The 17,411-nt window shown below is 37.6% G+C and overlaps 3 protein-coding genes across 4 annotated transcripts in view; 2 read left to right on the top strand and 1 right to left on the bottom strand.

Annotated features, from left to right (window-relative positions):
- LOC131001622 (H/ACA ribonucleoprotein complex subunit 4) overlaps positions 1 to 17,411 on the top strand; it is an 806,367-nt gene that overhangs the window by 296,244 nt on the left and 492,712 nt on the right. The window lies entirely within an intron of this gene.
- On the top strand, positions 1,228 to 3,951 carry LOC131002043 (UDP-URONIC ACID TRANSPORTER 1-like). Its single transcript, XM_057928716.1, has 4 exons — positions 1,228 to 2,032; positions 2,656 to 2,759; positions 3,083 to 3,311; positions 3,551 to 3,951. Exons 1-4 carry the CDS (start codon positions 1,589 to 1,591, stop codon positions 3,695 to 3,697), a joined length of 924 nt encoding a protein of 307 aa, XP_057784699.1. The 5' UTR covers positions 1,228 to 1,588; the 3' UTR covers positions 3,698 to 3,951.
- LOC131001500 (putative calcium-transporting ATPase 11, plasma membrane-type) lies at positions 4,078 to 10,210 on the bottom strand. The gene is made up of 7 exons (XM_057927892.1): positions 9,875 to 10,210; positions 7,899 to 7,953; positions 5,819 to 7,800; positions 5,572 to 5,730; positions 5,111 to 5,282; positions 4,710 to 5,008; positions 4,078 to 4,632 (listed from the first exon to the last, which is right to left on the bottom strand). The coding sequence occupies exons 1-7, from the start codon at positions 10,049 to 10,051 to the stop codon at positions 4,327 to 4,329; spliced, it is 3,150 nt and encodes a 1,049-aa protein (XP_057783875.1). The 5' UTR covers positions 10,052 to 10,210; the 3' UTR covers positions 4,078 to 4,326.

Raw genomic sequence — 17,411 nt, 5'->3', positions numbered from 1 at the left:
TTGTTGAAATAGATATGTCTCACCCTCTTCCTAATACTCTTCTTATTGATATGGAGGATTTTTCTTTTCATATTGAGTTTGTTTTCGAAAATCTCCCTCTTTATTGTGGTCGTTGCAAGATTACGGGACACTACCCCGATAGATGCCGCAAGTCGAAGTTTGGGGGGATGGGTGAACAGAATGACACTGTCAATGACAAGGCTAACAATGGGCCGCATTGGCAGGCGACGATTACCTCGAATGAACAGGCTGCAAATATAAATGTCCAACAACAACTAACTTGGAAGCCGGTGCAGCCAGAGACTGCCACTTTGAAGAAGCAGCAGCAGGTTGCTCCGACGGAATCGGCAGCTAAACCTGCTGCGGCTTGGTCAAAGATCGCCGAACAGGCGGTAAAAAAACAGATTGTTGTTCCGGTTCTTCAGAAAGAGTCTGTCGAGACACGAAATGCATTTCAGGCTCTGGACTTGGAGAATAATGCGGAGACTTGTTTGGATACGGGCGTGGATCCTATTTCTGGACCGTCTTTCGGGGTTCATTTATCTGAGCCGGATTTGTTGGACAAAATACTGGTTCCGATTCAGGGGAATAAAGATGTGATTATAGATAGTGACTTGGTCATTAACGAGGAGGACTCTGATGTGGAGGAAACTTTGGAGATGGAGGCTCCGGATGGCACGGGTGTGAACAAACCGATTATTGATGAAACTGTTGTTGCTCTCGAACGTGACCCAACTTTGGACAAAAGCGGGGGTGTTTCGCATGAAGGTAACAAGGATTTGTCCGCTCTTGGGCCGGACAATATTACTAGTCGCATTAGTCGGTTAGAGGAGCAGGTTAGTCAGGGGATGCAATTACTCTCGGACAAGACGACCAAGCGGGGACGTGGCCGCCCAAAGGGCACGGGAAAGGGCATGGGAAGTGAGCCCATGCAAGCAGTTCCGGAAGGTAGCATAAAAGGTCGCCTCAGGAGTGCAGGGGAAATGGGCTACAATCCGAGGAACTTTGTGGTTGATTATAGCAATAGTGATAGCATGAATGCAATGAATAACATAGTTCATAGACGTTGGTCAGATGAGATGGACGACTATCCTGATTTATGGGATCACTAGTGTCTTCAGGTTTCTTTGTTTAACGATCTCTTTTCGAGTTTCGTGCCCTTAGTCTGCGTTTTGTGCTCTCAAGGGATTCTTTTTACTTTTTCTTTTATAAAAAACCTCAATTTAATAATTGTTTTCTCATTTTCTCACAGCCCAATGCGATGTCTGATTTCTCCATCCCTGTCTTCTCTCTCTCACACACACACACTCACAGTAGGCACACTCCATCGCCTCCACCTATACAACAATAACATTGTAACAGAAATTCCCAAGCACACGCACCAAAACACACACACAAACATCTGATCTGATCACACACACTCTTAATATTAATTAATTAATCAATCCTGCAATTACAGAATTTACACGAATCCATCAACCACCAGAAAAAATTCAACAATGTCGAACGTGAAATGAAAAATCCAATTACACACCCTCAATCCAAATCCGAGAGCCTCTCTCTCTCACACACACGCACAATATAAACAATGTCATCTAAGAAAGACGCTGTGTTCATCAGCAGCCTCGTAATCCTGTGGTACTCGACCAACATCGGCGTCCTCCTCCTCAACAAATACCTCCTCTCCAACTATGGTTTCTCCTTCCCCATCTTCCTCACAATGTGCCACATGTCCGCCTGCGCCATCCTCAGCTACATCTCCATCATCTTCCTCAAGCTCGTCCCCGTCCAGCGCGTCAAATCCCGTTCCCAATTCCTCCGAATCGCCACCCTCAGCGTCGTCTTCTGCGCCTCCGTCGTCGGCGGCAACATCTCCCTCAGGTACCTGCCGGTCTCCTTCAATCAGGCCGTCGGCGCTACCACGCCGTTCTTCACCGCGCTATTTGCGTATCTCATGACGCGGAACCGGGAGGCCTGGGCTACGTATACCTGCCTCGTGCCTGTGGTAGCTGGCGTCGTCATTGCTAGTGGGGTATGTATGAGTTTTTTGCTTGATCTGATGAAGATTTGAATTTCTGTGTTTGTTTTGCTGCGTCATATTATGAGATTTGTGGATTTGATTGCTTCTTTTATGTTAGATCTGCATATTGATGTATCCTTATTAATAACAAAATTTGATTTTCATTTTCCTCTTGTTGGATATCTCACTTTGTTACTAATTTTGGCTGTTCAGTTTAGAAATTAAGGCCAGATCTATCATCTTATTACTTTTCTTGATTTATTAATTATTACGGTTGGATGTTTGTTTGTCTAATTGCTGCTTATAAAAAAACTAATTGATCTAAAATTTTAACGATTTTTAGAGCTACATTGTTTGCAGTGCTCATACATGTCGATTTTACCTCAGTTGCATATCTCTAGGGGGTGGCATTCACAATTCATTGTGCAGTTTCTATCTACTGCCTGTAAATTTGCAGAAGTTGCTAACGTGCTCGAGCTACTTTCTTTGCTCCCTTAATGATACTGATCATAATATATAATTTGAATTTAGTCTAAAGCACTATCTTTGGTTGATGGCATCTCTACTAGCGATTGCTTCCTACTCAAACTTGATTTCTGGTTTCTGAAATCGCATTAGTTTCTCGTCTCTTGTAGGGTGAGCCCAGCTTCCATCTATATGGATTTATCATGTGTATAAGTGCAACTGCAGCGAGAGCCTTCAAGTCAGTGCTTCAGGGGGTTCTTCTTTCCAGTGAAGGGTAATTAACTAATCATAATATCTGCTAAAATATTTTCTTGACTATTGTTTTTGCTTTTCTTGTATGACTTCTTCCAGCTAAAAAAGAAGCTTTTGGCAGTAAAGTCTATACCAGTTCTCATTTTATTTTCTTCCATCATCAACAGAATATGAATCTGAAGGAGAAGCAACATATAGTCTAGCTGATTGTCTTAATAGAAATACTAATATGTGTTGTACTTGTATCCTTACTTTTGATAATCGTTGCTCTTTGTTTGAGTTCATCTTCTCTTTCTCAAAGCATAGTTGACTACCAGCTTACAATAAACTGACTCGTCATTGCAGGGAAAAGCTGAACTCCATGAATTTGATGCTGTATATGGCTCCAATTGCTGTTGTAGTTTTGCTCCCTGCTGCGCTTGTAATGGAACCTGACGTATTTAACTTAGTCGTCGCACTTGGAAAGGAACATAAATTCATGTGGATTCTTCTTTTTGTCAATTCAACAATGGCTTATGGAGCGAACTTGTGCAATTTCCTGGTGACTAAGCATACAAGTGCTCTAACACTCCAGGTTTGTCTCCCTCGACCAAATTGTGTGTATGGATAGATTGCACGGAATACGTTCCTCTTAGGGGCGTTTACTTTTTAATATTAACAATACATATGATTGTGTATTTGAAAGATAATACGAGTGATGTGATAAAATTAGCTGAGTTTAACAAGAATTGCTAACTTATACGGAACTCACATCGCTCTGTCATATTTGCTTATCCATCTGAAGCTTTACTGTACTTGCCCCATTCTGATCAGGTTTTAGGCAATGCTAAAGGTGCTGTGGCCGTTGTCATCTCAATCCTCATCTTCCGAAATCCAGTCACCTTCATTGGTATTGCTGGTTACACCATGACAGTCATGGGGGTCGTCGCCTATGGAGAGTCAAAGAGGAGACACAAATGAGCACTCGCCGTGCTATTCTTTGTGCCCGAGTGCACGTAATCCTATCTTACGTTCAGTAGGAATATAGAGGCTATTGTTGTATTTGCAACTACAAGAGACTTAGAGAGCAGTGCTTGCACATTGTTGTGCAAAATCAGCTTTAGATAGTTTAGATATAGAGTTGATTTTTTTGCAGTGCCACTTTGCATTATGTTTTGCCAAGAATCAGACTAGTAGACGAGTTTAGAAATGTAAGCTTATTTTTAGTCGCAAAATTCTGGATTTATAACAAAGCAAACCAACCAGAACATCGGATACAAAACAAGAAACTTGAATAGTATACGCAATAGTTCGAATTCAAGGTAGAGATTCAACAGCAGATCACGCTTCAAATTTGAATATGATGAGCAAAGATCGGAAAATTTGCACTCAAAAAAATACCCATAGTTTCGAAATGATGTACAATTCTAAGTCAGCACCAATGCAAACATGGTTTCAACTTCACAAACGTGTTCGATTATCTGTAAAAATCTTTTTTCGTTCATACCTTATTAAAAGACCTCAAAGAAAACCATTAAGAAAGTGTCAGCGGGCCAAAAATGGATACTGAAAAAACTCCATTCAAGTCTGAGCTGGAAAAATATGGTGTTTTAAGCAAGTTCTGGACCAGTTGGGAGCGGATCATAGCCGTCGTGCTGTGTAGCAGTCGTGTCATTCTTGACAGGAATGCACTTCAAGACTACAGCGATAGGCATGCCCACAGAGCCCAGTGCAATACTGAGTAGCCACAGCTCCCAGTTCAATGGTACGGTGCTGGCAAACGCTCCCAGAAACTCGACTATGATGACTTGGAAGACTACCGTGGCCACGATGATCCCTATGAATATCCAGTTTCCAATCAGCCCACGAAAGATGTTGATCTTCTCAATGTCACGACTGTTGATTTCATTGAACACCTGGATGTACCCAAGAAACATGAAATTCATAATTCTGCACTGTTTAACGACGTGAAGAAAAATAGAGAAACAGTTACCTGACAGAAGACAAAGGTGTTGAAGATGAATGTATTGAGCACATCAGTGGCATTAGAACCTGAGAGTCCCAATATTTGCTTCCCGATGAAATTGAGGACAAGTAGAACAACCAACTGATAGATGCTCTGCCCGAATATATTCCTCCACATTGTCCTGGTTATGAAACTTTCGTTTCTTCGTACAGGAGGCCTCTGCATCAGGCCATCGTTTGGTGGTTCAGTGGCCAGGGCAAGTGCACCTAGAGTGTCCATTATTAGGTTCACCCAAAGCAGCTGCACAGCCGTGAGGGGAGCTGATCCTGATGGGACGGCAAAGGAAAAATCAGGGTCATGCCGCGGTTTCACGGAAAGTAAGTGCTCGATTTAGGAGAAAATGAGGATGCAGAATGACAAAAAGTTACCCGATGCACAAGCAGAAATGAAGTTGATCATAAGAGCAACAATGTTGACAGTCAGCTGGAATTGAACGAATTTCTGAATATTGATGTACACTGAGCGTCCCCATTTCGCAACATTTACAATTGTTGAGAAGTTGTCGTCTAGCACAATCACATCTGCACTTTCTTTCGCAACCTGGTTGAATTGTTTGATGGGTGATTAGAGGTTATATCAATGAACTTAAACATTTAAAACGGTTTTGCCATCGTTCAGCATCCAAATGTCAAGAAATGTCCATGTGATATTTACCACAAAAAAGTGATGCATCAGAAAGAAAAATATTGGAAACATGAATGTATTGGATTGTATTTTGGGAGAAAGAATAGGAAAGGAATTCTTTTTGAGGAAATACGAAATATAGAAATGCATGAAACCGTGTGTTCACTACTTAAACAGTCATTTGTGGCAAAGATAGTAATCAGACCTCTGTTCCTGCAATGCCCATAGCAAGTCCAATGTCTGCCTCATGCATAGCTGGAGCATCATTTGTCCCATCGCCAGTAACTGCAACGACCTCTCCAAGCTCATTTCTTGACGTCTTCACTAGAAGATGCTTGTCTGTTGGTGAAGACCGCGCCATTACCTAATCACAAGATATTGGCACTTCAAATCATGATTTTAAAAAATAGATTTAGTTATTCTGCAGAAAGATGGATATATTTGTTATCCACCTTTAGTTTTGGTATTAGCTCCTTCATCTGCTCGGTACTCAGAGTGCGAAACTCTGGACCTTCTATAGCAACATCCCCATCTTTAAGTATTCCACACTCTCTAGCAATAGCTTTAGCTGTATTAATATTATCACCAGTAACCATGCGCACAGCAATGCCAGCATCTAAACAGATTTTAACTGCTTCCCTCACACCAGGGCGAACCGGATCCTTTATTCCCACTATTGCAATCAGAGTATAGCCACTATCAGGGATACTATCCTTGGGAGAATCTTCGTCAATGTCCTTAAATGCTAAGCAGAGAGTACGTAAAGCTTCATTGGCAAACCCATTGATGATATCCGAGATAGAACTTACTTGATCTTCTGACATCTCGACAATCTCCCCATCAGCATTAATTACCCTGCTGCACGCTTTTAATATAATCTCTGAAGCACCTTTGCAGAAAGCTCGCGTCTTGCCATCTTGAATTGATGCAAGAACAGACATCTTTTTCTTTTCAGAATTAAAAGGTTCAACCTTCAATATCTTACAGACTTGGCGTTGCTCCACAAAATCACCTAGAAGCAATCCATATTCTAGAATCGCTGACTCCGTTGGTGTACCCAGAATTGACCTTTTTCCATCTTTATCATTGACAACCTCGGCTCCTGTATTGTTAAATATTCCTTGCAAGAGAACGGATAAAACTTGTTCTGATATATAGCTATCTAATGCATCCTTGTGTCCACTGGCATCAACCTCCTTTGATTTTCCAGAAAGCCATATTTTACTGACTACCATATGGTTTGTGGTTAATGTACCTGTTTTATCAGTACAAATGCACGTAGCAGAACCCATCGTTTCACAGGCTGACAAATGCCTTACCAGTGCCTTGTCCTTCATTAATTGCTTCATTGCGAAGGCAAGACTAAGTGTAACTGCAAGGGGCAATCCCTCAGGAACTGCAACAACAATAATGGTCACTGCAGTAGCGAAGTAGTTCAAAAGCTGCAGAGCATCACTAGAGCCCCATTGGGTAATTTCATTGCGAAGTCCCTTCTCAATCAAAAACCTGACAGTCAAGACTAGGAAAGTCAAAACAGCAAAGCAAAGTCCAATTTTACCAATAATTGTTGCAACACCGTTTAGCTTGACCTGCAGAGGGGTCTCATCATCACCACACTCACTTAGAGTTTCCATCAACTTTCCCCATTCGGTTCTCATTCCAACTGTAGTCACCAACATTTTACCAAACCCATCTTGAACTTTCGTTCCTGCAAGAAGAAATGGTCTTTTTTCGTATATGTTTATTGGCACACTTTCACCAGTCAAACTTGACTGATCAATCAACAAGTCAAACCCAGATATGAAAATTCCATCTGCTGGAACATGGTCTCCGATGGACAGAATAACAATATCTCCAACGACCAAATCATATATAGAGACTTTCTGTCGAACTCCATCCCTAGTGACATTGATAAAAATCTTCTTTTTCTCCTTATCCAACTCTTTGAACTGTAATGATTGCTTGTAATCACTAATTGCAGTAACCATGACCACCAGAAGTATGCTAACGATAATTCCCAAACCATCATACGTGCCCTTTGGCCACCCTTCAGTAGCAAGCCCTACTCCAATAGACACTACAGCGCAAACGATAAGTATAATAAGTGTCAAGTCATGCAAAGCCTCCCATACAAACACCCAAAAACCTTTAGAAGGTTTCTCAGTGTAGCGATTGACGCCATATATATTTTGCCTTGCAGGCACATCAGTTGAGTTCACTCCTTTTTCCAGTGAAACATTCAATCTATCAGCAAGTCCATCAGCGCCTTTTAGTTTAGTTAAGGTCTTAATGTCATAAGAAGCAACAAGAGATCCAAGTTTATCAGGGTGGATTTTAAAGCCTGCAAGTTTAGCTTCTTCCTGAAGCCCATTTTGAATATCCTTTTCTATATCTTCTTCCGATGGTTCAGGATGAGTTTTTTTAATAGGTGCACCTACAGTGAAAGAAGACAGACATCAGAAAAATATGTGCATATGTTGAATCATAACCAAATATTGAGCATTATAACTGGCAAAACAACATAAGCATTACCGTTAAGAAACCTGAGGGCTGCCGTTAGAGTAAGGAAAGAAATACGAATCTTTTCCTGGTAGATAACAAGAAAAGTATCATCAGGTACAGAATGGGCCATGAAGGTAATTATGAATCTATGGTGATGCAACATAGGAAACTCATAAAAGTATTATGAACAGAAATCAACAAGACACAAAGAATACCAGAACATAACATTTGTCTATTCAAGGCTGGGTTCGTAGATTTTAACCAAGTGAAATACACTGATGTAGCTACCATTAATCCGTACCAAATTCACCCCAAGTATGTGTGCTTACAATAACCCCATATTTAATCCAAGACCAATCAGTTGACCGATAATAAACTTGAAAGATCGATTATGGCTTATGGACATAGTTAAATTTGATCCTGCCCTTGGGGATGGTCATTGGTCACCAAATGTAAATTAAATGAAACTTTTGTAGACAAACTGAAATTTGAGTACGTAAACATAAAAACGACCTTGTCTACATATCTTTCAATTTGCCAGCAACTGTTTACATTTTCATAAATGTAGGTAATATGTAAGCAGAATGGAAAAGACATGTGATTCTCTCAAAAAAAGGAAAAAACATATGAGCAGAATTATTGCTGCGTTTATTTACTCAAATAAATTTGTGACTTGTATTTCCTACATTTTGCCAAGGGGAGCATTAAATCAACCCATGTGCAATGGCCGCAAGGCCCATCACAGCTTACCAGTCCCCGGAAAAAGTCTTATCTAAATTTCTAGGGTCCACATACTTGTTCAGAACTAATTTTGTGTAGACCCTCATTTAAACATCTCATAACCCATTAGACTCCAGTTGTTGGTGAAGAAGGAAAAGTGAAATAAAAGGCACATCTTGTTAGCAGGGTCAATTCCATGTAAAAGACCTTTAGCCGACTATGCTGAAAATAGTAAGTACAACAGAAAAGGTCATAATTGAAAAGACAAACTACAATTCCCAAAAGCCATTGCACATTCAAAGGCCGCTCAATGACTATTCCCTCGTTCTCCTCTCTCTGTTATGCAGTGAAATTAGTTTTTTGATTTTAAGTAAAAACAACAGCGAAAAAGCAGAAAAACATTACTAATCTTCATATAATGGTCTTATTTAATAGAATTAAATATAGCATATAGAGTTGTTAATGTTTACTTCATAAAAAAAAAAACAATACATATCGATGTAGTAGTAGTAAGCTGGACCCGCAAAATATTAGTATTAAATACTTAAAACATGATTTATTCAAGGAGCGTCCAAAACAAAGAGAATGGACTGTAATTAAGCTAAAGAGAGCATATAGTTTGAAGGCAGCAGTAGACAATACTTTTATGCGTATTTGAGAATATGCTTTTTATTCCCGAAGGAAAATACATTTGACAAAGTCAAATCTCGTCCAATTGAAAGTTGAAAATAAATGGAAATTTTACTAATATACATAATACATGTATCCAAATTCCAGTAATACCCTTTGCAGAAAGAACCAAACAAACCCTACAGTATACAGACCTCTGGACCTCTACCAACTGATCCTTTTACACGCAGAAGGAAACAAAGAGATAAGTTCTTTTTTGCTTTACGAATCCAATAAATAAATTAACAATTATAACCAAATTATCGTTGCCTAACAACCAAAATAAACTACATTTAATCTTATAATTTTTGCACTTTACGCAATCAATCGCTTTGCCTACAAAAAACTTCTCTTTCTGTAGATCCTCGGGAATTTCAATTATCAGAAAATAATATTTTTTGAAAGATTAAGCAAAAAACACTTTCCGCCTTCCGATCCGGAAAAAATTGATGAAGTATCCAGTGCAATTCCAAAATGGAAATGGAAATTAAAATGAAAATAAAAAAGTGAGCTATACTGCTCCACAAATAAAAGGTTAAACAAAACAAACACCTTATGGTTAAACCCTCCGGCGAGATTTAGAAGAGCACAGAACGAGAAACCATGAATATACTTACACTGAGTCTCTTGAGCTGCTCCTTGGCTTCGGATCGCTTCTCAAGATCGGCGGCGTACCGGAACCTTCTCCGCCGGTTCTTCACCAGCGTCCCTACGGCTTGCCGCCACTTCTTCAGCGCCTCATCCGACCTATCCTTGTTGTCCAAATCGAACTCCGCTGGTATAAAATTGTCCATGAGAGATTAGATTGCTCTCAGGGTTCGGCCACGATCAATACGTATGCATACGCACACAATACACAGAGTAGTGGGGGAAGTGAGAGAAGTAGAAGACAGGAGAGGAGTGATGATTCAGTACCCGGATATCGCTCCGCCCCTTTTATTGGTAGAAACTTAAATCTGTTTTTAAAATGAGTGGAATTATTTATTTATTTAATTTTTTTTGTAAAAATATTCATAATAATTTCTCATTTCCTCCCTAATTCCATGACTCGAACCCTTCACTTATTAGTTAGAGAAAAACGTCTTACCAATTAAGATACGTTTCATTATCTTAAAATAAATGGCATTTTAATCTTACGTGTATATCTTCATCTCTTCGATTCCCTTCATTCAGACCTTCGCAGACTTCGCGCATTCATTATAGTATGTCACTAGTTTGATCGTACCGCCGGTGTTGAGCATGTTCACCAACCCAATTGGCGCGAACTAGATGGAGATTCTTGATATAGTTCAACTCGAAGTTAAATGATAATTCAGAGAAAGAATAAAGACAATAGAGTGAGAAGAGAAATAAAAGAAATTGTATTAAAATTAGGGGAAATAGCACCAAAATCCTTGTTGTTTCGCGAAATTCGCATATTTCCCTTGACTTTCAAAAAGGTAGTAATAAAATCCTTGAACTTAATCTCGATTCTTATTTTTCCCTTAAATTTGATCGGCCCTTAAAATTATGATGACATAGTTGTCGGAAATCCACATAGGATTAAATTTCCGGCGAAGCAAACGACATAGTTTAAGAGATCACGTAAAACGATGTAGTTTTATATCTAATTAGGGGATTTAATGAAATCCAATTGAAAAAATCAGGGCAAACTTAAATTCATTCTCAAATTAGGGTTCTTGAGACCAAAAATTCCCAATTCATGTCTTCGTCTCCATCATCCCGCCGGAAACTTCAGCCATGAGGGTTGAGTAATATGTATCACACACTGATACATGCATCATATTTGTGATTCTCTCCCGGTAATCCCTCTCTTCTCTCTTTACAAATCCCCTCTTCTCTCTTCTTCTTCGGCCGCCACAGACACACAAGCTGAAACACCCTCTGAATCTCCCTCTTTGTCCTCTCCCATCCACCCTTGGCTGGGCAGCAGCGACACCGCCGACCCTAGCCTCCCTCATCTCTCTCAACTCTGCCCTAAGTCAGACAACGGCACACAATCGCCGACCGCCTTGTTCTCTCAACCAAACCAGACACCCTCAAGAAGAAGCTCAGCAAAACGGCGATAAAACATCATTTTAAGGTCAAGGGAAAAACGAGAATCGCGCCAAACTTCAGGGATTTTGACGCTATTATGTTAGACGCAAAACGACGTCGTTTAGCTCCTAATTAATCTACTCATCATAAGTGTGCCACGTTGGTGACACGTCATCTAATTAATGACCAGAAAACGTCACTTAAGGGAAAAACGAGAATCGGAGCAACGATTAAGAATTTTATCACTACCTTTTGAAGGTCAAGGGAAATATGCGAATTTCGCGAAATCACGAGGATTTTTGTGCTATTTCCCCTAAAAATTATGATAGGAACAAATTTGACTTTTTATAGAAAAAGTGATTGAATTTTAAGTTTTTATGTTATTGGATATTTTTTATTTTACTAAATAGTGGATATTTTCATATATTGAGTCTTTTAAAATTGTACTATTTGGTGACTGAAAATGCATATCAAAAAAAAAATATGAAACCTATCCAATATTTGCCCATTCTATGATTTATGTCAGGCTATCTCAATCTTTTCAATCCGAATTCATTTTTGTAGATTGAATCGTAATTATTTGAATGTTAGAGGGTGACTTGTTATTTTGTAAATAACATGTTTCAAAATGTTATTTCACAATTCAATCGTCAAAAAGAATTTTAATGATAAAATTGATATAATTAAAAAGATTTAGATGGATTTGATAAATTTTTAAATTTAGGATGTAGTTGATAAAATATGTAAAGGGTGAGATAAATCTAGTAATTAGCTTTTTAAATAATAATGGTTGTAGTCTTGTAGACTTGTCGGTATATAAGAATAAAAGCTACGTACAAATTTGGACCAAAAGTATCAGTGTAATTCCCTTTTAGACGATATTTTAAGTATTTATAAAATCGGATCTCATAAATCTGATCTGATTCAAATATAGAAATAAAAGTAGTTGAATCGAGTTATATTTATAAGGTCTGATTTTATAAATACCTAAAATAAAATTTAAAATTGAAACCACACTAATACTTTAAACTCAAAATTGTTACTATAGAATAATTTGTACTTATTGGATACAAAGCATCATAATAGTTTGAGTTTTTAGACTACACTTTCACGTAGTTATAAAAATAGACTTCGTAGATTTGACTTGGTTCAAATATAATTAGAAAATATTGACAAAAAAGTTAAAATAAAGGAAGAAATGTCTCAACATTGATAAGTTTTATATTGAGCTCGATTGAATTGATTAAATAAGTTAAATTAAACAGCTTCTCATTTGGATCTATTTACAGCTGGGGGTTTCTATTACGGTCCAAATTTCATTGATTATTTCTATGGTGTTATGTTTAATAATTGGAAAGATGCTAAGAAAGTATGAATTAAACAGTGAACCTTTGAATTAATTGTTTAAGATTGAATGGTTCTGCATCTGGAAGCTGCCTTCAACGGTATACTTTCGAATTTCTTAAAAGATTAGAATAAATCGTTCTCGTCGCAAATCAGTATGTCTATGTAATTCAAAATCACTCGCGAGACTTATATATCACACATATCAATTTGACAATAAATATAAATTTATAATTTCCCTCAAAAAAAATATAAATTTATAATATACAATCACAAAAATATTTTTAATGCACTATATAATTAATTGGTATATACTGAAATCCGGCATGGCCGGCAGATTCAATGTTTCACATGCGATTCTATTCAGTTATAGTTAAAACTTATAACACATGGCCACTACGAATTTAAATTCGAAATAGCATTAGTCTGATTTATTTTGTATAAACAATACATTGTCATTTTCCCACATCATTCAAATTTCAATACAACCATCTAGTTATAAATGGTCACTTTGTATAAAAATATTAGTACTCACGAGAATCGGCGTAAAATTTTTAATTTTATGCTTTCACCAACCTAGAACATTAATTATATCAATTACTTGAATATTTCAGGTATATGCATCTCTACTAAAACAATTTATTTCATCAACTTTATACCATGTAATGAATATTTCAAAAAGAACTACTGGTACATGAAAAAAAAGGGTTCTGATAAAAAGTTACTCCCTCCGTCCGAATATTCAAGTCCCGTATTCCTTTTTGAGCCGTCCCACGTAACAAGTCTCATTTCCTTTTTTGGCATTAATTAGGACTCAATTAAGCATTTAATTAAGCCTCTCTCCTCCCACCAACCAACCTATCTGCCCATCTCTCTCTCTCTCTCTCTCTCTCTCGTCTCAACCCCACCTGCCTCTCTCTATCTTCTCTCTCAATCGTCTGAAAATCATCTCCCCCCTCTCTCCTCTCACCGCCTCCATCTGAAAATCATCTCCCCCCATCTCACCGCCTTCTACTGCCTCGCACCTCCGCCGCCTCCACCGCCATCCTCTTCCACCGCTTCCCACCTCTCCACCTTCACCGCCTCTACAACCATTTTCTTCGGCCGAACAAATAGAGCCACCACTGCGCCGGACTCCAACACCTCCGCACCACCGTTCATCTCACCCCTCTACCTTCCACCGACTCCAACACCTCCTGCTCCGCCTCGCGTCTCCGCCGCCAACGCAACTCGCGCCGCCTCACGATTCCGTCTTCACCGACTCCAACGCCGCTTCGCGCCTCCTCCTGCGCTGCCTTCCACCGCGGGCAGATCTGCTCAAATAATTTAGGGATTTCTGGTTTTGGTTGTTGGGGTGGGGTGGCATATTTACAGAGGGTGGTGCGGTTGTCGCTGGAGACAGGGAGAGAATAGAGAAGGAAGTGGGCGCTGGTGGTGGCGGCGGACAGATCTCTGGCCATGGTGGTTCTCTGCCCATGCGCCGGACTCAATTTTGCTAGATCTGGGAAATGATGTAGGTATTGCTATGGGTATGTGTTCGTGTGTTCTGTGAGACCGCCGGAGAGAGACCACCGGAGAGAGAGGGTGGTCTGTGAGAGATAAAATTTCCAAAAGGTGGCCGGAGAGAGACCACCGGAAATGATTTTGATTAATTTTCACTTTTTTAATTTTGCTATATTCCTTGTTGTATTAGTCAATTGAATTAGTAAATAAAATAACATTAAATAAAGTACTAATTATGTGGTCCCTACTACTTTTACATTCACTTTAACTCTCCTAAATATCCCTGCCCAAAAGAAAGAGGATTTCATTAATGGGACGTAGGGAGTATAAGATCCATCTAAAATTTAATTACTAATATTTATTTCCAATCGTGCCTCCCCATCATTTTTTCTTTCTTCGTGTTCTAAGTGGGTCGCTTTATTGGTTATATTTGTAAATGGATTCCCACTATCATAATTCTTAATTGTCTGCTTTGAAGATCAATAAACTTTCTCTAGATTCGTTTTATTACTTTCCATAGATATGAGAACTGATTAGTGGTCGAATGTTGTCACCGATTTCTCAGTTGTGGCCTGTGGGGTCAAAAAAGAAAAAAAAAAGAAAAAAAGAGGAGATTTAACCATTTTTTTTTTCAATTTTATCGGCAAAAAGAAAGAAAATGAATCTTAGGTTTTCCTTCTTGTCCCTCTCAAGTCTCAAATATTATTCTATTCGAGAACAATACATACCATTATGCAGTATAAAAATTATTCGGCTGTACTTTGAAGTGAATGCCATTTTTTCTATGGCGTGATTAAAATAAAACATTTTTTAATGTGAGAATCACTGAATCTGAATGTAGAAGTTACTGCTTTACTGTACCACAATTAGTAATCACAAATTCACAAAATAGAAAATTATAATTTGAACTATATTTTATTCGTGTACACCTTAAATAACGACAATTCTAAAAGTTCACACTCAAAATACATTATGGGTTAAATAAACCTAAGAAATCAATATCGGTTTCGAATTTTATAAAACTATTTATTATAAAATGGAGAAGAAAAACATGTACTGTTCTAGCTTCGGAAAAGAAAAAAATATATACTCACTCATTTTCTTAAAAATATGGGGGTATGTATAACACGAATTTTAAGAATTATTAGATAAAAGTTACTATGGGTGAAAAAGAGGTCCATTTTCTGAAAAATTGAGATGAAAAAAAAAAATGATGATGAAATATTGTTTAAATATAGAAAATATATGTTTTTATGAGGTGATCAAAATAAAAAAAAAATATATTTTTAAATGACCGAGGAGTAGTATATTGCTCTAACTCCAACCGTGTTGCACGTGGCCCAAACGTGAAACGATGGAAAGGAATGAATCATTGCACAAAGGAGATTTTACAAATTTGATTTTTTTCCCCCTTTGAATCACATAATTGACTTTCTTAAAAAACGGTGAGTTATTTTCTATTCCTTTAAGACTTTACTTCAAATTGCTAATTTCAATCTAAAGCTTGATTTCCATGATGTAACATCACTTCTTTTGTTGGGAATTGGGATTTGTGACAAGACCGTTGAACGAAATTGTAGACACGATGAGAAATAGAGAATCCACAACACGCAAAATTTTGGGAAACAAACAAAAATAAGGTTAATCGCCTATGAATACAATGAATATATTTAAATGAGTAAAAAAATTGAAATGTCTGCATTTATTAAATTTATATGAAAAATAACACTTTTATAACATATGCAATATATGCCCAAATGGACTAAATCTATACTCCTCTCGTCCTACGAAGCATGACCCATTTTTCTTTTTGGGTTGTCCCACGAAGCTTGACCTGTTTCTAAAAATAGCAAAAAATTTACTCTTTATTCACCTTTTCACTTTTTCACCTACCACACTTAACACACAAAATATCAATTTCTTAATTCCCGTGCCGAAAAGAAATGGATCACGCTTCATGGGACGGAGGGAGTATAATATATAATTTCAATCACACGCAATCCTATGTGAAAACTGAAAACTATAAATTAATTAAATTTATCCAATAATAAAGTAATGACATGCGAATTCAAAGGAAGTTTTGATTTCTGTATTGCCACATAATTAATTTTCGACCACCACCTAAAATTGAATACTGTGATTGAAATTCTAATTTACCGAATTGCAAATAATAAAAGGTTCACATATGGCCAATGAGACCTTGCTCTAGTAGCAAAGTTGAGGCACCCAAATACTTTCCTTTGTGAAAGGTCTTAAGTTCAATTCCGCCTATGTGCAATGATGTTTTCTTATTTTAGGTGGTGTTATATTTCCGCCTGTATGCGGTGTTGTATTGTTTGGTGTTGAAGTCTTACACGCAGAATGTGTTATTTTTTGTTGTAAATTTATCATGAAAAAATAAGGGATAAAAAAAAATCACCCTTTAAATCACTTCTTTCTTTTCCCTCATTTCCTATAAATTAAAATTTAACCTTTACACATTCCTCATTTCACTCCAATGAGGGAGAATATTATCATATCAAAAATTGAGGGATAATACTATCCCTCATTTGTAGTAAATGGGGTAAAAAAAAAAAAAGGAATTTAAAGAATGATTTTTTTTTTATCTCTCATTTTTTCATGATAAATTTACAACCAAAGACAACACACCCTTAATTGATAAATTTATCATGATAAAAATGAGGGATAACAAAAAAAAATCCCTTTATTTATTTTTTTTCTTTTTCCTTATTTTCTATAAAAGAGAATTCTACCCTTTCTTATTCATTCGTTTCACTCCAAGGAAAGATAATATCATCCCATTTTTGGTGTGATAATATTATCCCTCCTTGAATTGAAACAAAAGAATAAGAAATGATGAAATTTTCTTTTGTAAAAAGTAAGGGGAAAAAGGAAAAGGGATTATAAGGGAGAAATTTTTGTTATCCTTCTTTTCTCATGATAAATTTATCAATAAAAGAGATTACACTCTAAAGAGAATCATCAAACTGATGAGGTAAAAGAAAATTAAGTCATAAATGTACGATTGTTAGCCAGCAGCAGACAGGATTCATAATTGTTCAAGTATCCATTCACAGATGATCGTTCATCCATAGTTTTGTACCAACCAACATATCGAAGTCTTCATAATGACAGAGTAGTCAAAGAATGATGATATCTTGGATGAGTCAGGCCTAGCACACTCGACTTATCTACTATCAGTGGACGAAAGGGCAGTGAGTGGTGGTCCTAGTGGGCATAACTGCAACTGCACCTAGTTGTTGGCCATGA

Source organism: Salvia miltiorrhiza, chromosome 1 (genome assembly GCF_028751815.1).
Source record: "Salvia miltiorrhiza cultivar Shanhuang (shh) chromosome 1, IMPLAD_Smil_shh, whole genome shotgun sequence".
NCBI lineage: Eukaryota > Viridiplantae > Streptophyta > Magnoliopsida > Lamiales > Lamiaceae > Salvia > Salvia miltiorrhiza.
Note: the sequence above shows the minus strand (reverse complement) of the source record. Positions and strands in the feature narration are given on the sequence as shown.